Source organism: Gallus gallus, chromosome 15 (assembly GCF_016699485.2).
Source record: "Gallus gallus isolate bGalGal1 chromosome 15, bGalGal1.mat.broiler.GRCg7b, whole genome shotgun sequence".
Taxonomy (NCBI): Eukaryota; Metazoa; Chordata; class Aves; order Galliformes; family Phasianidae; genus Gallus; species Gallus gallus.
Window position 1 is genome coordinate 7,164,850 of NC_052546.1, and position 19,627 is coordinate 7,184,476.

The 19,627-nt window shown below is 51.3% G+C and overlaps 3 protein-coding genes across 11 annotated transcripts; 1 reads left to right on the forward strand and 2 right to left on the reverse strand.

Annotated features, from left to right (window-relative positions):
• Positions 1 to 46: 46 nt before the first annotated feature.
• Positions 47 to 1,821, forward strand: SRRD (SRR1 domain containing). The gene is made up of 7 exons (NM_001201445.2): positions 47 to 175; positions 242 to 282; positions 366 to 496; positions 590 to 688; positions 774 to 928; positions 1,156 to 1,201; positions 1,446 to 1,821. Exons 1-7 carry the CDS (start codon positions 66 to 68, stop codon positions 1,668 to 1,670), a joined length of 807 nt encoding a protein of 268 aa, NP_001188374.2. The 5' UTR covers positions 47 to 65; the 3' UTR covers positions 1,671 to 1,821.
• TFIP11 (tuftelin interacting protein 11) lies at positions 1,308 to 9,109 on the reverse strand. Its single transcript, NM_001030665.3, has 12 exons — positions 8,815 to 9,109; positions 8,405 to 8,558; positions 7,754 to 7,910; positions 7,454 to 7,581; positions 6,818 to 6,970; positions 5,534 to 6,043; positions 5,124 to 5,230; positions 4,724 to 4,892; positions 4,292 to 4,535; positions 3,796 to 3,938; positions 3,364 to 3,529; positions 1,308 to 3,054 (listed from the first exon to the last, which is right to left on the reverse strand). Exons 1-12 carry the CDS (start codon positions 9,009 to 9,011, stop codon positions 2,699 to 2,701), a joined length of 2,484 nt encoding a protein of 827 aa, NP_001025836.1. The 5' UTR covers positions 9,012 to 9,109; the 3' UTR covers positions 1,308 to 2,698.
• Positions 9,110 to 9,296: 187 nt separating this feature from the next.
• Positions 9,297 to 19,555, reverse strand: TPST2 (tyrosylprotein sulfotransferase 2). Of its 9 annotated transcripts, none has more exons than XM_046901149.1 (8): positions 19,443 to 19,555; positions 16,032 to 16,099; positions 15,117 to 15,906; positions 13,338 to 14,253; positions 12,277 to 12,475; positions 11,257 to 11,307; positions 10,335 to 10,378; positions 9,297 to 9,754 (listed from the first exon to the last, which is right to left on the reverse strand). In XM_046901149.1, the coding sequence occupies exons 4-7, from the start codon at positions 14,171 to 14,173 to the stop codon at positions 10,349 to 10,351; spliced, it is 1,116 nt and encodes a 371-aa protein (XP_046757105.1). In that variant the 5' UTR covers positions 14,174 to 14,253; positions 15,117 to 15,906; positions 16,032 to 16,099; positions 19,443 to 19,555; the 3' UTR covers positions 9,297 to 9,754; positions 10,335 to 10,348. The 9 variants fall into 9 exon arrangements, with proteins under 9 accessions (XP_046757105.1, XP_046757108.1, XP_046757106.1 ...); XM_046901152.1 differs by having other exon boundaries at positions 19,303 to 19,555; XM_046901150.1 differs by lacking the exon at positions 19,443 to 19,555 and adding an exon at positions 16,282 to 16,467.
• Between the last annotated feature and the right edge of the window lie 72 nt (positions 19,556 to 19,627).

Here is a 19,627-nt window from a genome sequence, read left to right on the forward strand (position 1 = left end):
ACGGCGGCCCGAGAGGGGCGACGTGATCACGTGAGCGCGGCCCTACGGCGGCCGGGAGGGGCCGCATGGCGGCGGCGGGCTGTTGGCGCGCGGCGAGCGGGCGGCGGAGGAGGAAGAGAGGGGAGAAGGAGGAGGAAAGCGGAGTCGCGGTGCTGAGGCGGCTGCGGGACGCGCGGTGAGTGCGGGGCGCGCGGCTCTTTCCCCGATCGGGCCCCGCTGACGGCCGCGTTTCCCCCCGCAGGGACGAGCTGCTGAGCTCCGGCTTCTGGGCGGCGAGCGCCGGTGCGTGCGGGGCGGCGGCGGGAGGGGGAGGAGGGCGGCGGGAGGAGGCGTGTGGCGGCTGACGGCTGTCCCCGTGCCCGCAGGAGCCGTGCGGGAGCCGCTGGGCTCGGGGCGGGCCTGGCGCTGCGTGTGCTACGGGCTGGGGCGGTTCGCTGCCTGCCCCGCCGCCCGGCTGCAGCTGGCCTTCCTGCTGCTGCTGCTCGAGATGCTGGAGGTAAGTGGCCGTCACGTCTGTACCGCCCACGTCCCATCCCCACGTACCTCTGTCCGTGCGTGTCCGTGTCCCACGCGTGTCTGTGGCCCACAGGTGCCGCCCAGGCACTGCTTCCTCTTCGACCCGGCCTTCTCAGAGCTGGAGCTGGCAGCACTGGAAGCACTGGGGTTGCATCTGCTCCCAGAGAACGAGGTAAGAGGACCCCGTCCCATCCCCACGTGACCAAGCTGTGTCCATGCCGTGACCACACTATGACTGCACCGTCCCCCCCCTCCAGGAGGGCAAGCACAGCACAAATGGATCTCCTACCCTGTTCTACATGGTGCACTGCGGCAAGGCACTGTACAACAACCTGCTGTGGAGGAACTGGTCTGTCGGTGCTCTGTCCAACATGGTCATCATTGGGAACAGCTTTAAGGGAATCGAGGAGAGGTAGGTACAGCCCTGTCTCCAACATTGTTTTCCACCCCTTGCTTGCTTAGGCACTTTTTTCTAATGCTTCCTCGAGGGATTTCCATGTGGTCTTCAAAGTTTTGCCCAGTCTGAGCTTGCTGGCACAGTTGCAGTCATCAGCAGTCTCCTCTTAGCTTTTCCATTTAGAAAAGTTGTCTTCCTTGCATGGGAATGTCACAAATGTTAGTTTACCTCTTTTTTAATAGGTTGCTGACAAGAATATTGGAAAGAGATTACTCTTACATTGCAAAGGTAGGAAGCACTAAAGCTTTTTAAACACAGCAATACTGTTTTGCATTGACCCAGCCCCTTTGATCGAGAAGAAACATTAATTGCAAGTTTAAAGGTGAAGGTGGTTGTTTTTAAAGCCTGGGAACATTTTATTACCTGCAGAACACACTGCAAAGAGGGGTACAGTTAACACAACACTCCCATCTTCACATAATCTCGCACAGAAGTTCTTTTGCTTTGTACGTGTTTTTCCAAATGCTCTTAGATTTTAAAAGGGGTGGAGGAAGTTGCCCTCCCTGCTCACCCTCGGTACTCGGATACCTTCAATGACACCTCCATCCACTGGTTCCCTGCACACAAACTGGAGAGGCTCTCTGCTGAAGTTTGGCAGTTCCTGGAGGAGCCGACTTATGAGGACTGTGATGACTTGGAGATCATCAGGAAGGGGGAGGAAGGGAGCCAGCATGGCCCTGCTCCAGCACAGCCTTAACTGCTACCTCTTCCCTCGGTCCTCCTGTGCAGCCGAGGTGATGCTCAAGCACTGACAGTGCCAGAAGTGGCAATACCTGAACACTGAGCTTGATGGAACATTTTTGTATCATAGTGATTTTTTTAAATAAAAGTGAAAGCTCCACTTTGACTTACGCTCACTTAACTACAGCACGTTCAACTAAAAACTGCTTTTTAAACCATCCATGCTGCATAACATTTGCTCTTTTGATTGCTTCCCTTTCATGAGCGATTCAAAGCCTGTGCCTATGCTGTGCACGTTGTGAAGTATCCAGAAGGGCAAGTGATTTGTGGGATGCACAGCTGACAGCTTTAGAAACTAGTTCCTAACACACAAAAGCTTTTTCACAGGCAGGGGACTTCAGCTGTTCAGTGCTACTAAGAAAGCTCTTCAGCCATTCCTGTATGATGAATCAGGCAACTTCCCTCTGGGAAAAAAAAAGCCTCAGTCGCCATTCTTCCCTACCATGCCTTGAGCTATTGAGTTCCCATGGCACATTTTAATGTGCTGGAAAGAATTTCCTTTCCATGTGTGCTTGGATAGGGCTGAGAGGCGGGCCAAGCCCTGGTGGTATTCAGTAGAGAAAGAGCTGCTGTGTGCGGGACACCATTGAGACAGTAATTACCACTGCCAGGGCAATGCAGCTGTCAAGGAGAGCTGCAGAATCTGTCGGTGGAGCCTTTGAGGCTGATCTGCTGTTGTTCTCTGCCCAAAGCAGGGCCAAGTACCAGCGGTCCCTTCTAACCCTCACTTGTTTAGTGGTTTGAAACAACTACTGCTGAATCTGTATCACAAGTGGCAATTACACAATCATCGGAACTGCTTGTTCCTCCCTTTGCACCAGTTTCCATGTATCATTTCACCTCCTGACACTGTTGGAACAGCCAAGAAAACAATCCTGGCATACAGCTGAGGTTCCACTATTTGCAAATCTGTAACGTCTTTATTCTAAGACAGTTACACTAAAAATATTAGTAAGATCACCTTCACAGTTCCAAGCAGGAGCCTCACTTGGCCATATCAATGAGACTCTGGAGAGATGTTGGCACCCAGGTCTTTTCTCCTTGTACAAATACAACACCTCTGTCAATGTAAATCACAATCCGTCCAAACGTATACAACTGTTTCCCTTCGTGTCGCTTTCCGATCACAGGCATGAAAACAATGTTGTGTTCCTCTGCTTTTGTCTGAATCAGGTCCTTAAAATTCATTGGCACAGAGCTGGCAGCCATGCCTATGCCTCGCTGAGCCATGTTCTCGGCCTCTCGCCTCTCCTGCATGGCTTCGTACTGGAAGTCTTTCCTCCTCTCTGTGTGAGTAAGGTATGCAATGTTCTCCCGGGCACCTGGCTGCATGTAGCCACCTGTTGGGGAGAAAAAAAGTGTGTGAAAACCACATGCAAGGTCTATGGGGAAGCTCTAGTCCAAGATGCATAACGTATTAAATGCAGTGAGGCTGAGCCGTAGTGTTCTGAATCATCCTTCACACGTTTTTATTGCTTGCACTTACAGTGTTACTGTTAATACAAAGATTGCCTAGATGAATCAGAGAGCTGTAGCTAAAGTTAGGGGACCTGACGTAGTCCCAAACTGAATCTGAGCGTGCACAGGAAAAAATGCTGCACCGTTACTGACAAAGGATGAAAGCAAATACACCACAATAAGCCACCTACCAACACTGGAAGAGACAGCCCGGTTCATGATATCAAGAGCTTCATTAAATTTGTCTTTGATCGACGGATGTGCCAACACTTGATCTGAGAACATGGACTTCCAGCCCAAGTACCACTTTGTGATCTCTTCGTAATTGGGGCTATTACTGAGCCAAGAGCATAGCACCTGCAAAACAACATGAACAAATACAACAGGATAGGTATGTTTATGGAGCTCCTTATTATTAGCTTATGATTTAGCTTTCAGTAAGAGTAAGGACTGTAACAGTCTTAGAAGGAGGTCTGGTCTGATGTGTATGCAACTATGATGAAAATCACTCAATTTAGCAGTTAAACCATTTCAGCAGTGGAGCAACAATTATTAGGTCAGAGTCACTGAAACACTTCACTCTGAATCACATCTGGCAGAAATTACTCAGCCTTGTTCCTCACCTGCAGCCATTTTGGGAAGAAGTGTTTCTCCAGCAGCCCAACAAGACTGGAGACAGAAATCATTCCCTCCCAGTCAATCACCCAGTAGAAGGCATCCATGTGCTGCTGATGAGGGTTTATTATGAGTTCGTTCAAACACATCCCTGGAAACAGGTGAAGAGCAGTTAGAGGAGTACCTGACTTACCAGTGCCCTGACCTATCTCACAATGATGTTTATGTGAAGAGCAACTGTATTGCACTGTATTACCTCCGGGATCTTTAAAAGGTTTGGCTGATCCCTGCCACCAAAACAGTGCAATTCCATTTCCCTCATTACAATTTACAGCCAAAGCTTAGAAACTTAAAACATTCACATTTTTCTTTTTTTCTCTTTTTTTTTTTTGTTTTGGACCAGGGCCTTTTAGCTGGATTGCACAGCTAAAAGAGGAACTGCAAATCTCATAGTGAAAGCATTTGCATAGGCGAAAGAATTAAAATGCCTCTCTCTTGTCTCACCGAGTTTAGGCACAATGTTTTTGACCATGAAAGCCTCCCATGACCCGGGTGTGAACACATCCTTCCAGGGCTGAAGGATAAGTTTGGCTGAGGAGTCACTGGGATGCCATTTCTGCAGAGCGTTTGCCAGCTTGTTTCTGATGGGAGAATAAAGTGGTTCCAATCGTGCCTGCATCAGGGGAAGCCAGGGATGGATCCAGGAATGGATTGGGACTGTGTCAGTCAAAGGATTCCAGTTTTCAACCTTAAGGCAAAACCCAGAAGAGATTTAATTTTCTATTGGCACAAAGTCTTCCCAGATGCAAATAACCCCCTAACTCCAAAATACATTGATTAAAAACAACAAACTGGTATTGTGGAAGCTGCAGTTGACTAAAATTCAAATAGTGATTCAAAATAAGGTTTCATTCTAGTACAGCTCTTTTAACTGACCTCTTTCTGTAGCTTGGGGAAGATAAGCTGATCCAGAATGTTATCCAGTATCCACACAGGAATGATGTGTACCCAGCTATCCAGGAAATCCACCATCGATCCACAGTTCCTTGGCTGCCACTGTGCCACTATGTTTCTGACATATGGCATCCAGATTTCCCACATCAGTCTGGAAAAAATAAAGAAATCAAAGCTAAGCTTAAAGCTTAGCCTCAGGCCTAGGAAAACTGAATGGATAACTGTTATGTAAAAGCTTCTTCCTTTTATACAGCTGACAGCTGGATTTTAAGAGACATCTCAAGAGAATTATCTGGAAAGTATGCTTCTATCTGTTCTTCACCATCATGGAGGAAGTGGCATTTAAAGACACTAAACAAAGTACAACTGATGTGTTATTTACCTGTGAAAAGCATCTGTTGATAGGTCCTGCCCACCGTGTGATAACAGCTGGTCATTTTCCAAAAGGCTCTTCCACTTGGCTATAATCTCTGTGCCATATGTACAGTCCTGGAAATGATAAGGTTAAACGATACGTGGTCTTAATGGCTTTTCATTCGTTTCAGCTGATATCTACAAAGAGCAGGCTGATTGCATGCTCAGCTACAGGCAGCTTTCTCACACGTTTATCTCACTCTGCCATGGGTTTTATCTGGAGCCTTCTTTTCTGCTCACAAGTGTGAGGAAGGGTGGCTTTTTTTCATTTCCTCTCCCAACTAATCAGGAAATTTGGGCAAGGAGGGGGGAAGGCATGACCATAAGACAACTTAAACCATCAAAAGGGATCTGCAGATAAATCACACTAATATTCACCTTGAGGGGATCCCAGTTCTTGAAGTAATCTTTCATGAGAGGATAGACTATTGCTACTGCCAAGTCTACCCTATCAGACATTCTGTACTCTTCGTAGTACTTGTCTTGAAGTGTCTCAAAAATCTTTGCACACTCATCCAAGGTTAAAGGATTTTCACAGCTGGGCTGCATCCGTCTCTCACACTCTTCCACCATGTCCAGGACTTTGCTGAGATTGCTAATTGCTGTCTCCTCATGCGAGAGAATTTCAGACATCTTCTGTATCTCATGGGTCAGGTTGACTACCATGTCTCTCTCATACTGCAGCTGGCGGTCGCTCTGGATGATCTCCTGCTCCGTGATGTCAATGAGAAGCTGTAAGTTGTGCTCCAGCTCAGGCAGGGCAAATCCCTGGGGCTTAGAGTCTTTGCCCAGCAGCTGCTGAGGATTGTCATCAGGGATATTGTGCTTGTGGCTAATTTGACTGTAGCTGTAATAAACCTTTTGCTCCCGGCCCGTCATATCTATAACCTTCCAACAAACAGGAAAAAAAAAAAAAACAAACTTGTCTTAAAAAAGTGCAATTCGTGTTTAAAAAGAGGAAATACCTTAATCCAAATTGAAAATTAGAGATTTCCAACTACTCCAGCAGGCCAGTAATAAGATCCGGTTTTGAATGGGGCAACCTGAGAGTACCTCTGGAAAGGCCTGCTCCTGATGTGAAGATTTAGAGTAAATGAAGAACAATTTGAGGTCAGAGCTCGAAGATTCTACCTCTGATCTCAGTATGACCATTTTACTGAGTTAAGCTAAGAACAACAGTGACTCACAACTGCAAAGAAGTCTTAGGTAATTTTACACTTTTTTATAGACTTGTCAATTTAAATGAATAACTTCATTAAGTGCATTAAAGACAAGTTTCTTACAGTCTGAAAGCTCTTCTGCCTAAAAAGTACTGTGTGTTTAGTTGCATGGTCTCAATAAGGACAAATGTGCTTACAGAATTGGGTGAGCTATAACAAATGTGTAACAATTAACTTACAAAAGCAAACAAGCAAGAAAACTAATGTGTATTTTCTCAAGATCAAGATGTTCCTGGAGGACAAGTCCAATACTGCAGGCTATGTTACAGTCTATTAAACGATTCAGTAATGAATCTGAAGCCTTGATTTGCATGAGGCTACAGACAACAATTGTTAAAACTAGCTTCTATTAAGGTTACCAATTGCCTAAAAGCAGTCAACACTAATGCAAACAAATTGAATTGCTTCCCAGAGATGCCATCACTTGGTTCATCAGCCTTACCTTGACTTGAGAGAGCTCCTTCTGAGGGGTTGAAAGCTGTTTGTTAATCCTACCCTTGGCTTTCAGTTCTTCTACTGTCTTATAGCTGTATTTGGGCTTTTTCTTGCCTCCATTAGGATCCTTCCGCCACTGACTGAGTTCTTTTTGAAATTCCTAAATAAAAACAAGGAGAAATTGAAATTGCTGTTCTCAGTCATGCCTCAAATTTGTATGTTTTCTATAGAAAAACAATCATCAGATCAATGAAGAATACTATGCAGCAGAACAAAAGGGAAAGTGACAAAGCAGAGCAAAAACTGGCTCAAATGCTATGGGCCAGTCAAAAAGCCTTTTCTCACCACTACCACTACCAGTATGTTTCTGATCTTTCTTTTTTTAAACAAAAGACAAATTACTTATCTGGAGGAAACTGAGGATGGGATTCTAGCAATGCTACTGGAATGAAGTGAGACCGAACCAACATAAAGGACATGACAGTGACATGAAAATATGCCTAAATGAAATTAATGTTTTATGTTTTTAGTTTCTTATCTAAAATGAGATCCATTTCCTCTAACACAACAGCTGATACCAGAACTGAATTTTGTTTGCACAACACAACAGGGTAAACAGGTGTACCAGGAATCATAGAAATACCTCTTCAGCTTCTTCTTCCGAGTCAACAACAGGGAAGTCTTGCAAAGACTGGCTGGTTCTTTCAGAGCCATATGCTCCCACAGCTCCTTTGCCTTTTCTTTGCTTGGCCTCAATTGGATTAATAATACCTAACAAGAGATCAGTTAGATCAGAAGGAAGAAATTCAAACAAGAAAGAACACTTGGCAAGAGAAGCAAGAGTTCATCTATAAGCCACTTCAAGATGCTAGATCTTAAACAATGCAGTCTCTTCTTCAGATTATTAGTTATTAATAAACAACCAAATATGGGATCACAGTACCTTGAGCATTCTTTCCAAGACCTCTTCCAGGGACATAACCCATCTTCTGGAGAAGTTTCTGCCCAATTCCCTTAGTGTGTCTCTCCCAGCTGCCAAAATCCATGAAAGATTTTGTGCCCCCTACAAAGCCCTTCTGACTGGGCTTGAAATTTCCACCCTATTAAAACAAAAACGCAAAGGATTTTTTTTAAGGTGCTGTAATAACAAAGCTCTGTGAAACTTCACTCTGACACAAGGTACTTCCTCAAAGCAATTCAGCTGTCAACACATTGCATTGTTTCTCCAGCTCCCTATGTCAGAAAGCCACTTTTGGGCCCATGGGAGTTCCCTGCCGTTTAAGAACATTCCAAATGAGATGCTAGCTTTTAGGCTCTGTCAAGAACTTCACTGAAGCTGCTTCCCAACTGTTTTTGTGCTTGAGAACTGGAAACAAGCCCCCAACGGAGCGACATTCCCAAGGATGCACAACAATACATCAGGATCTCCATGAAAAGGAAGAGAAAACACATCCCTCAACTTCATGCCATGCCCCACGTGCTACATCAGTGTTAACTGTTTCTCTCTTTCTTTAGTACTCTATTATTTCCAGAACTCGGACCGTCCTTTGAGCTCCAGAAACACGCTACAATGAAAATGTCCTGGATCACTCACAGTTTTCAACTTCTTTGGCACAAACTCTTTAGGGATCTCCTCCTGCTTAACGGGCTTCTCATCTTCGTCAGAGTCCTCATCTGACACATCCTCGGCCGCTGACTTTTTCAGCCCTGCACTGATGAAGTTCACAGGGGCTGAGTAATCCCTAGAGCTGAACCAAAACAGGACCTGTAAGTCTTACAAACCGCGGGGCGACATAAAAACATTATTGCTCTTTCAGCAAGAAATATCGGTTCCTCCTCCCGGGCGCCGGGGACCGCCTTTACCCCCCAACGAGCGCTGCCGCCCTGACAGCCCGCGGCCCGGCGCTGGGGCAGCAGCAGCCACAGCCACACGGAGCGAGGCCTTCGGGCTGCGGGGCGAGACCTCATCCCCGGGTAGGCCCGGCCCTCCCCCACCGCCCGCACCGCTTGCCGCCGAAGCTGGGCCGCTCCTCGTCTGAGTCGCGCTCGGCCCACACGCCGTAAGTGGCCTCCTCCTTGGTCTGCCGGTGCCGATGCCGGTGAGGGTTGAACTCGTTCTGAAGGTCCCAGTCCGACACCTCGAAGTTCTCCATCTCCACGCCATCCTCCCCGTCCGTGCCGTACAGGTGCGACATCGACATGGCACCTCCGAGCGCCGCCCCGGCCCCGCTCCAACCTACCGGCGCTAAAGCTCCTCGGCGGTCCGGAAGTGAACCTTGCAACTTCCGGTGACGCGTACATACGCCACTTGAGACACTCCCCTAACCATAGAGACGCTGGGTAGAAGGAACGGCCCCTCTGGCGCCCCCTGCCGGGAAGCGGCTCCTCGGCCTCCGCGACGGGGCACCCCGAGGGGCAGCAGGGGGAGGGTCTGTGGCGTTAAACCACCGCTCTAGCCGTGGGAAACGAATGAGCGCAGCCACGAGTGAAACGAATGACCTCATATATTAATTCTTAAATAGAATCTGTCAATGACAAGTGATCGAAGAGGAAGAGACAGTCCCGGATGGTCACCTGTACAACAAACGCTCTACACGGTTATGACACCTATTCTGATCTGCACGTTAAGAAACAGCATTACGAGACACTGAAATACGGCTTTAAAATGTTCTCCGGGATCTGAACAGGAAATCTCTTTGCAATGCACTCTGAAGGTTCAGCCGATCTTCATTTCCACAGATCTTTTCACCACGGAGCATCCAGTGAAGGGAGACGAGTGGCATCCAAGTGTACAACGTTTGGCCTTTGCAAATAAATGCAAATACATTCCTCGCATGGCAGTCATTTTGGCAATATTAGCAAGCAATATGCTTGGATAACAGATCTCCACCGGTGCGACTGCAAACTCCTCTTTGCAGGGCCACCCAGGGCCGTTTGCAGCAGCCTGCAAGGGAAGAAGCGGTCTGGGCAGTCAGGCAGTCCCAACAGCCAGGTGCCAGCAGCTTTAAAGCCACTGCGACACAGCAGTTGGTGGATACTGAGCTCCAGCTCCTGCATGATGGGCAACAGCACCTGTTCTTACTCAAAGCCTCTGACATGCTAACAGCTGCTGCTGCAGCAGTCAAGCAAAGCAGTTCTGTTTTCCCAAGCTGGCAGCAAACACGACCACCCCCATCTGAAATGCACACAGGGCACGTCCCTGCAGCTGCAGGGGCTCAGCACGCACACACGTCCCCCCTGCCCTCCCCACACCCAGTAAGAACACCCCCAAGTGGCTGACTGCGATTTTGCTGAAGTAATCCTGATTCCAGAGCTCAGGAAAAAAGAGATTTGACAAATCGTCTCACGGAACAGCATTGCTCTGAAAACCTAAAGCAACTGTGAAGGAGATCATTCACATAATGAGTGTGGCTGGAGCAGCCGGGGCAATCCACAAGCACAGGAAATTATACGAGCAAAATGCTAATCCTGGAGCAATGCCAGGCAGATCTGTGTGGGTCCCGAATTAAAGTACAAGGTCTTACCTGGAAATCAATAATTAGTGAGAAGATGACGTGTTTTGAGTCACCTAGAATAACCAAGAAATAGAAGGATCAGTTGTAAGTCACTACCTGCAATTCAAAGCACTACCAGTGTGTTCCCAGAAGCAAGAAAAAGGGAAATGGTCAGGACAGAAAGTGGTACAACAGCAGAAAACAGGCGGCCAAGAGACCCAGCCAGGAGCCTCTCACTTCCCTACTTCATGTGCAGTGTCAGCCACTCAGGAACTGCAAATGACACCTCTTGCAGGGCATACATGTGTGTGCTTGCTGCACGAGCAGCTTCGTTTCCTCATTCTGGGATTTGACTATGCGTGTTTTCACATGCTGGCAAAGCAGAGCAGTCTTTTAGGAGTCCCCACGTTGAACAGGTAAAACCAGACACCTCTGATCAAAACACTGGTGATAACCAACGCTAATCTACCGCATCTCTTATTCAGGCAGGTGGCCCTATCTGAAAGGTCAATAAAATAACGTTTAAGGCTTTATATGTGATGGCTGTTTGACTGCTCTAAGATGGAAATCCTTTGTTTTCAAACACCGCTCTTTAGGAAAGGAGACATTAAGCGTATTTTTAACACCTGAGCATGATCACAAGCACTAGAAACAGCAGATCTATCTGTAACTTGAAATCAGGTAAGCCACCCTCCCCTAAACAGCCTGCAAGTGTCGATAAGAGGGAGCAGGGGGCCAGGAACCCAGATGTGGTGGATGTCCCATCCCTGGGAACAGGCAAGGCCAGGGGGCAGGTCAGGGCCCTGAGCACTGATGCGGCTGTGCTGTCCATGTTCGTTGCAGGGGAGTGGGAGCAGACAGCCTTTAAAGGTCCCTCCCCACTCAAACGATTCTATGATTCTGCAAATAAGCACGCAGGGCAAAGCACTCAGACATGACATCAGACCCTTACCTGCAGATGGCCTTTCAAGTTGGCTGGCGTTTTATAATCCCCCTTTAAAACCTATGGAAAAAAAAAGACAAATAGTGATCCCTTCTTGGACCGTACGAACATCAGCAAGTGCACACTGTTAACTGCAGCATATGCTCCAGGATACGTGAGCCAGCAGAGACCTGAGGAGCAGCTGTTCTAGCTCATGCTGGGATGCCGGGATAACAGCAGGAGGGCTCTCCCTTAGTGACTGTTCACCCAAATCGTCTGTGTCCTGAAATGGCTCAGCAAGCACAGAGAGCAAGGAAGGACTGCAAGAGCCCAGAGCACTCAGACCGTGACCAGCTCCAGGGGAGCTCCTCTGACCCGCCAGCTTCGTGCTGCAGCTCTGCACAGACAACAGGGAACAGCACTCTCTGCTCCCAGAAGCGTGGCAAAGGACACCGTGTCCACGGGCACTGCCACAGGGAACGCACACAAGGAATCTGACCTCAGTTTGGGGGGAACTGGTCCATCCCAAAGCATGAACAACTCCCTCTGTCTAGTAACTGCTGCCTGCGGCTCTGCAGCTTCGCGCACATGAGTCAATATTCTAAAAACAATTCTTCTGGTTTTGCCCAAATGCATTACAAGTATGCAGTCACATTCCTCGTGGGACCGTGGGAGTGGCTGGTGAGCTGCACACACACTCAGCACTGCCTCAGATTTTCCCGAGGTCAGACTGGCGTTTCTATTGCCAACGACTTTGCAACCGGATAACATCACAACCAGTAACTGCCATGTCTGGGTTCAGGAATGGGGCTGGTCAGGGAGGGAGGGACAGGTCAGTATCTGCCACAACAGAAGAAACGAACGCTGCCACAAAATCACAGGGAGCAGAATCAATCTGAGCCACAGCAGACTCAAACCGCTCTGCTTGGAAGTCATCACAATGGAACCGAACACCGTTTCCCAGAAGGAAGAGAGCTTTTGTTTCTCTGCTGCTCCTTTCTGACTCTGGCCAGAGCCCCCTCCTGCTCTGGGGATGGCTGTGACACCCACCCTGTGCGTGTTGTTGACAACAAGTGGGTCTGGATGGCCGTAGTTGGGAGGATTGGCATACGGGTCGTAGCCAAGCCTGGCGAGCATGGGTGCTATGTGGGCCATGTCCTGCAGTACGTCCCCTGGAATGTGTCCGATCCATTTAGATAATGCCTCCATGTTCACCGGCTTGATAACCTGGTCCGTTGATCTTTCTATCCTGGAAAAAAAAAAAAAAAAAAAAAAAATTAAGGAAAAAAAGCAAAACAAGTCGCTGTCATTTGGATTTCACAGATACACCGGGCTCAGATGGAAGAGCTTTCAGCTAGGCTAGCTGCCACCCAAACATCTTGCTTTCAGTGCCTGAGAAGAGCACACAGCACACACACTGCTCCGTACCCTCCATGCACACAGGCAGAGCTGCCAGGGCACAGCTGTGCTGCTGCTGTGTGAACCCCATGAAGCCCTGGGCTCAGGTCTCTGTGTGAATGCAGGGACACAGCACTGGGATCCATCCTGCACAAGGGTGGCTGCTACCAGCCATGACTGATTGCATTTTGCTAAGTCAGACCTAAGCCTCTCTTAGAGAAGCCTCTCTTAGATGAAGACCAGGAGAAGGTGGGAGAAGCCAAGCACCTCCTGGAGCACTAAAACAGACAGCCAGGAGGAGGGAGTGCTCGGGTGTGTCTCCATGGGAGAAAGCACTCCTTTTATTATGCACCAACTCTGGCAGGAATTACTGCCCACCCCTGAAAGTGATTCATCAGCAGCAGAATTGCAGACAGGAGATCTGAGGATGGGTGGAGAAAAGGAGCATTAAAGAGCTCACGTTTCTGAGCAAGCAGTTCTTTTCAAATTAAAGATCCAAGCCACTTTTGCACTGTCAAGAGAGATGAAACGAGACAGTCGCTTGCATCCTGCCTGTCAGGCTGCTCTATTGCATACATCCAACTGCTAATATTCAAGCTCTCGTTTACTCAGACGCACAAAACCCACTGCAGTAAAGCAGTGCTGCCACTCCTACCTCTGAAAAGCACCCACTGACACAAGCAAGGAACTCCTGCCCCCCAGCACACACTCACTTGGAAAGAGACACTCCGCCGGGCTTCCCTATGAGCTCCTCGTGGTGCAGCACGGTGTCACTCCAGGAGATACCCAGGAACTTCATGATGGCATGCATGGACTGCTCGGGGTGCAGCACCAGCTGCTCGTAGTAGACAGGCAGGCAGCGAGAGCGCCCGATCTCCAGGCACTGGGAGTACATCACCTCGATGGCTTTGTTCCACTTGGTCAGGCAGTCCCGGTAGCTGTTGAGGTCGAAGCCAGCTATTGTCACCTTCCGTGTGATCATGGAGTGGACCGAGGCGCGGCCGTCTCGAACCATCAGGAGGAACTTGGAGTTGGGAAACAGCCTGGATAGGTAGACGGAGGACTTCAAGGTGAACGGGTCCTTGTTGCACAGATACCTGGCCGGCTCGCCGTGCTTGGCGATCACCTCCAGGATGAAGGCCTGCATGGCAGCATCCAACACCTGGTCCGTCACCCCGGCCTCGTCCAGGCGCATCTTCTCTCGCCCTGACTTGGACCAGGCCTGCCGCATGGCCAGCACGCGGGGGATGATGCGGGTCTCCTCCCCGCAGCGCACCTCCGGGTGGGCATCCAGCATGGCCCTCATCAGCGTGGTGCCGCTGCGGGGGACTCCACCGATGAAGATGAGGGGCATCTCCTTGCTATAACGGTACTCCACGTGGTTGGAGTCCACCATGACCAGCTCCTCGTTCTCAGGTCTCATCAGCCTGTGTCTTCTCTTGCTCAGCACGTGTTGGCATTCCAGGACCTGCTGGCCGAGGTGCAGCGTCACCATCAGGGCCACCACCGAGCCCACCGCCAGCAGCACCCGCCGCATGGTGACCCGCATCCTGTCCCGCTGTGCAAGGACTGCACTCCACGTCACCACGCTTCAGTTTCCAGCCAGAGAGCGTTCAACCCAGTGGGCATCTGCAAGAGAGAGAGCAGCTCTGTGAGCAGGGCTGCCCGCAGCCCGGCCCCAGCAGCTCCTGCAGACGCCCACACCGTGCCGGGCTGTCGTCATCCCTTCTACCTATCAGCAGATTTCAGGCTAGGTGCCTTCTGCCCGGAATGTAATTAAAGCCCGCCTCGGAGCACACCCAAAGAGATTAGTTCTTGGCTGTTTCAGTCCCCAGAATCTCAGGTTTGTTGCCGGAGCAAAGCTTGGTGGAGTTTTTGGAGAGGAGGGGTCCTGCTCACCCAGCCACTGCACCATGCAGTTTCGCCTTCTTCCATTTACTCCTTTGGATCAAGCGTGTATTAGGTCAGCACAAAAGAAACCCAGCTTTCTTTTCACCCAGTAAGGAGTCTTTGGGGTTTGCTCCGTCCTGGACGAACCCCAGCCTCCCAGGGCAGCTCCTGCACTCGGCACGCTGCCCTCCTCCCCTCCTGCCAGCCACCTGCCTCCCTCCCACATTTCCTTCAGTTTTACATACACCGCCATAGGGGAGGGAGGAAACTGAAATAAACAGAAAAACAAAAGCAGCTCACGCACTTCTCATAGGCCTAAGTCAGAAAGAAGCAATGACCCATTAGAACGAAATTAAAATAGAGCAGAGGGTAACACGTCAGTAATAGCAACGTGTGCTGTGTTGAACACCTTCCTACCCCAGCCTGACCTTACATGAAGCCCCCCCAGCAGTGGGGCAGTGTCTGCTTGCAGGACGCGGCTGCTGGAGTGCTGTTGCGCAGCGCTGTGCTGCTGCCTGCACGGCTCCCAGGAGAGCTGGCGCTGCTCCCACCCCCTCCTCCCCTTCCCCCCGGGTTTGTGAGTGCAGGTTTGGCAATCCTACCCCAGGGTCACAGCGGGATTTCGAGTTCTTTGTGATTACAGAGCTCGGGTGAGTGGAAGGAACGAGATGTCCGCGCGCTTTATTTTACTGACAATCAAAGCACTGCTTCAGAAAAGCTCCTTTTCCTCTCCGCTCTTTTCATCAAGGAGCTCGTTTAGCCAAGCGCCTTCAAGTGGGGAGCAGCCAGCAGGGCCCGCCCAGTGCCAGCCCCGCAGCACACAGCCCTCCCCCATTATCAGCCCATGCCAGGGCCGGTCCCACCTCAAGATGGCACAGCCGCCAGCACTCTCCCTGCAGCACACAGCCCCAAGGCTAACTCCCCAACCAACTGCCTTGTCATCCCAAAAGGCTCCAACGGTTCCAAACACACGTCCACACACTGTGTGCAAGCCAAGAAGTCAACCGCTGATCCATTTGTTTAGCCCAGACGTCACACGGAACAACAAACAGCACCTTGGCGTTTGTCCAGCCCCAAGTCAGGCCCATTAAAAAAGATGAGCGCTGTCCGCTCTGCCCTCCTCTCTCCATCTGTCTCACTCGTGTTAATGTATTCAAATGTCCACCCTAAAAATAATTGCTAACGGCCACCAAGGACCCATTGCAGCGCAGCGCGGTGGGAGCGCTCAGGACGTCGGGGCAATTGGAACCACTGCAGCCGTGCAGGAAGGAGAGAGCTTGGTGGGGAAGTGACAACACGGCGGTGACAAACAAGGACAGCCGAGCTCCCGCGGGCAGAGCGCCTTCCGTATTTACATGCTGACAGGACCTCCGTGACGACAGGGCTGCAAAGCTGGGGGAGTGAAATAGGAACAGAGCAGCAGCAAAGTGTGGACAGATGGATGAAACAGCCATCAGTGGACTCCGGGTGCCATGGGGGAACCGCGTGCTCGGGTGGGAGCTCCAGGCATGCCTTACCTGCGCCCTGCAGCTCATGGTGCTGCCAGCCAAGCCTCGTGCTGAGATGCAGATGGCCGTGAGAACACCTAGTGGGGAAGAAAAATCACAGGCTTGATTTGTTTGCTGATCACAGGCGGCCCCCATCCAGACGGTGGGGCAAAGCTCAGCCCCACAGCGATGTCGAAGCACGTGGCTGAGATCCCCCTGGTGCTGGTTCAGGGGCAAAATCCAGCTCCAGCACTGCAAGCACCCATATCACAGCAGTTACCATCTCCCTGCAGCCACAGCGCTGAACCCTGCACTGCCAGCACCCAGCAGCTCAGCTCTGCACTGTACTAAGCAATCCTGCGTGCATGGAGCAACCCAGGCACCGCGCTCACTGCAGGACTCCTGCCTGCATCCTGGTGAGGCCACAGCCGTGTCCCTGTGTGCACAGCGCTGTACCTGCATGCATGGCCCTGTCCCAGCCCCGGAGGATGTTTTTGAGAACATTTCAAGTACAGACACTAATTGTTATTCCAGCCACCCCAGATCCTCCTCCTTTCCTGCCCAGCTGGACGTCACACAGCCCCTCTGCTTCAGCACTACTGGGAAACCAGAGGGAAACTCCACCCAGCACCAACGCTGCAATGGAGCAGAGTTCATCCGCAGCACATGCATCGCCCTCCATCCTCACAACACTTCCTGCTCCTCTCCTTCAGCCACGAGATCTACCCTGGACAAGGCTGCAGGGCGCAGGGCAGCACCCACACACATCTCAGAGCTCCCTGGTACAGTGGTTTAACAGCTGCCCCGCTCCGGAAACTCCTCCAGCTCTCACCCTAACAAACACAATGTGCACACACACACACATACACACACACGCATACAGACTTGCAGACTTCCTTCCTGTTGCAGCGCAGGGCTGTGCTGTGCCATCGCGTGGTCACAGCAGCATCCAGGCACAGGCAGCACCCAGTCTGCAACTCAGCACTGCCTCCAGCCCACACTTCAAAGCAGAGAAGCATTGCAAACTATTGCAAACAAGCGGCAGAACCAGCAAGAAGCGTGACGTGATCCTAAATTAATTTTGCTTTACAACATTCCCAGAAACAGATGCTAGTGACTTCCTGACACGACAGAGGTGTGGCATGGAAACTCTTAGCTCAGATCCTTGGGCTTAATGAGGGATGAGGAAATGTGAACATCTTCACGAAGGAACGGCAATAACTGTGGTCAGCAAGAACAGTGCCAGTGGACCTCCCGTGCATCCTGCAGCACTCGGGGCTGCAGTACCTGGCAGCACCCAGCAGCACCCAGGGGTGCAGCCCCAGGTCAGCAGTGCAGGGAGCATTGCTGGCAGGGTGCAGGGAGCCAGGTGTAGGGCAGAGCCCACATGCATGAAACCGTGCTGCTCAAGGGCACCAACGGCATTCACAGGAAAACACAAACAGCTGCTTTCAGGGTCCCACGTGACAAGAAGAGCACCACGCAGAGCGGAGTGTTTTTGCTGATTCAAACTAAAGATGAGCTGTGGGCCACAGAGCCAGATACAGCAACAGGAACCAGAAGCCAACCCTGGTACAAACATATGGATTTTAGACCACTTTTGGGTCACGAGTGCCTTTGAAAATCCCCAAATAGACCAAGCAGTGCTGCGGTTCGCATTTGCAGCAGCAGCAGCACCACCCCAAAGTGACAAAGCCACTGAAAGGCAGCACCAACCCCAGCAACCTGCAGCCAGCTTGTCCAGAGAGGAGGAAAGGTCCCAGTGTGCCATGTGCTGCCCTTGTGCCCCTGTCCCCGTGCCCTGGTGGCAGCACTCTGTGTGCCTATGCACCAACGGAGCAGAACAAAAGACTCTCCATGAGTGTGGGTGGTCAGAGCGTGCCATGAAACAGGGGAAAAAAAAATATCAAAGGCACTGCTAGAAAAAACACTCCCCATCTTCAAAACAGTATTTCCAAATCCACATGCCAAAGCGTAAGTGTTAACAAACTCCACTCCCACATGCACAAAGATCATGGCTTGCAAAGTAAAGGTTGCTTCTGCAAGAGAAACCCCAAAACCTCAAATTTGCTTAAGAAACATAATCAAAATATTTTATTTCCCAGTGATGCAACACTAGAGATATTCCTGCCCCAAAGGCATTGCTGAGCATAGGTTCAGGGCATGGTGGTGGCACCATAAAGCAGCAGGGCATGGGAACTCACTCATACAGACGAGCTCTTTGGCAGATGCTCCAACCTCCTGGGATGTGCACACAGCCCCTGCTGTCTACAGTGCACAGGGATGGCAGGGTGCGAGCAGGGTACCCTAAGGGTGCCCAAAGGGGAGAGCAGGGGCAGAGCAGCATGCCTCAGGGCAGGGAGCAGGGAGCAAAAACCTACATGGAGAGCCGTGCACTGAGAACCATGCACTGCCTTCTGCACACTGCAGCACTGCGTGCACTGAGCGCCCTGCAGCGAGCACCCTGCACTGGGTGCTATGCACTGAGCACCCTGCACCACTACCTTGTGCACACTGCTCACTGAGCATCCTGCACTAAGTGGCCCGCAATGAGCATCCTGTATGATATACCAAGCATCCTGTGCTGAGTGCTGTATCTGAGTGCCCTGCACTGGGTGCTATGCGCTGAGCATCCTGCACTGAGCGTCACGTACTGAGTGCCCTGCATTGAGCACCATGCACTGAGCACCATGCAGAGTGCCCTGCATTGAGCACCATGCACTGAGCACCATGCAGAGTGCCCTGCATTGAGCACCATGCACTGAGCACCATGCAGAGTGCCCTGCATTGAGCACCATGCACTGAGCACCATGCAGAGTGCCCTGCATTGAGCACCATGCACTGAGCACCATGCAGAGTGCCCTGCATTGAGCACCATGCACTGAGCACCATGCAGAGTGCCCTGCATTGAGCACCATGCACTGAGCACCATGCAGAGCGCCTTGCATTGAGCACCATGCACTGAGCACCATGCAGAGCGCCTTGCATTGAGCACCATGCACTGAGCACCATGCAGAGCGCCTTGCATTGAGCACCATGCACTGAGCACCATGCAGAACGCCTTGCATTGAGCACCATGCACTGAGCACCATGCAGAGCGCCTTGCACTGAGCACCATGCATTGAGCACCATGCACTGAGCACCATGCAGAGCGCCTTGCAGTGAGCACCATGCACTGAGCACCATGCACCGAGCGCCTGGCACCACCCCGTGCACCCTGCACTGAGCACCGTGCACCGCGCTCTGTGCACTGAGCATCCCGCACCGAGTGCCCGCGCATCACCCCGTGCACGCTGCTCACCGTGCATCCTGCACCGAGCTCCCTGCACCGAGTGCCACACACTGCGCACCCCGCACTGAGCGCCACGCACCACCCCGTGCACACCGCTCACTGCGCGCACTGTGCACAGCGCGCCCCGCACCGCCCGTCCCCGCTCCCACCTGCCGCTGTCGCTGCGGTTCACGGTGCCGCCGCTCGGACCGGGCCGGGCCGAGCCGGGCCGCACTCCCCGGGTCCGCCGCCGGCGCGGAACGGAGCGGCGCTGAGATACGGCGACGTCACGCGCAGAGGGGCCGGGATCCCCGCGCCGCGCGCCGCCCCACCGCGCATGCGTCCCCTGGCGTGC

What these genes read in the sequence shown, in the direction of transcription:
- SRRD (NM_001201445.2), top strand. Translation starts at nt 66, where the DNA reads ATGGCGGCGGCGGGCTGTTGGCGCGCGGCGAGCGGGCGGCGGAGGAGG. An exon ending in ATCTGCTCCCAGAGAACGAG is followed by an intron (nt 689 to 773) that starts GTAAGAGGACCC and finishes CCCCCCCTCCAG; the next exon opens with GAGGGCAAGCACAGCACAAA. An exon ending in TTTAAGGGAATCGAGGAGAG is followed by an intron (nt 929 to 1,155) that starts GTAGGTACAGCC and finishes CTTTTTTAATAG; the next exon opens with GTTGCTGACAAGAATATTGG.
- TFIP11 (NM_001030665.3), bottom strand. Translation starts at nt 9,011, where the DNA reads ATGTCGATGTCGCACCTGTACGGCACGGACGGGGAGGATGGCGTGGAG. An exon ending in TGCCAAAGAAGTTGAAAACT is followed by an intron (nt 7,911 to 8,404) that starts GTGAGTGATCCA and finishes TTGTTTTAATAG; the next exon opens with GGTGGAAATTTCAAGCCCAG. An exon ending in GGCTGTCTCTTCCAGTGTTG is followed by an intron (nt 3,055 to 3,363) that starts GTAGGTGGCTTA and finishes TCTCCCCAACAG; the next exon opens with GTGGCTACATGCAGCCAGGT.
- TPST2 (NM_001012794.2), bottom strand. Translation starts at nt 14,173, where the DNA reads ATGCGGGTCACCATGCGGCGGGTGCTGCTGGCGGTGGGCTCGGTGGTG. An exon ending in TTGTCAACAACACGCACAGG is followed by an intron (nt 11,308 to 12,276) that starts GTGGGTGTCACA and finishes TTTTTTCCATAG; the next exon opens with GTTTTAAAGGGGGATTATAA. An exon ending in ACTTGAAAGGCCATCTGCAG is followed by an intron (nt 10,379 to 11,256) that starts GTAAGGGTCTGA and finishes TGGTTATTCTAG; the next exon opens with GTGACTCAAAACACGTCATC.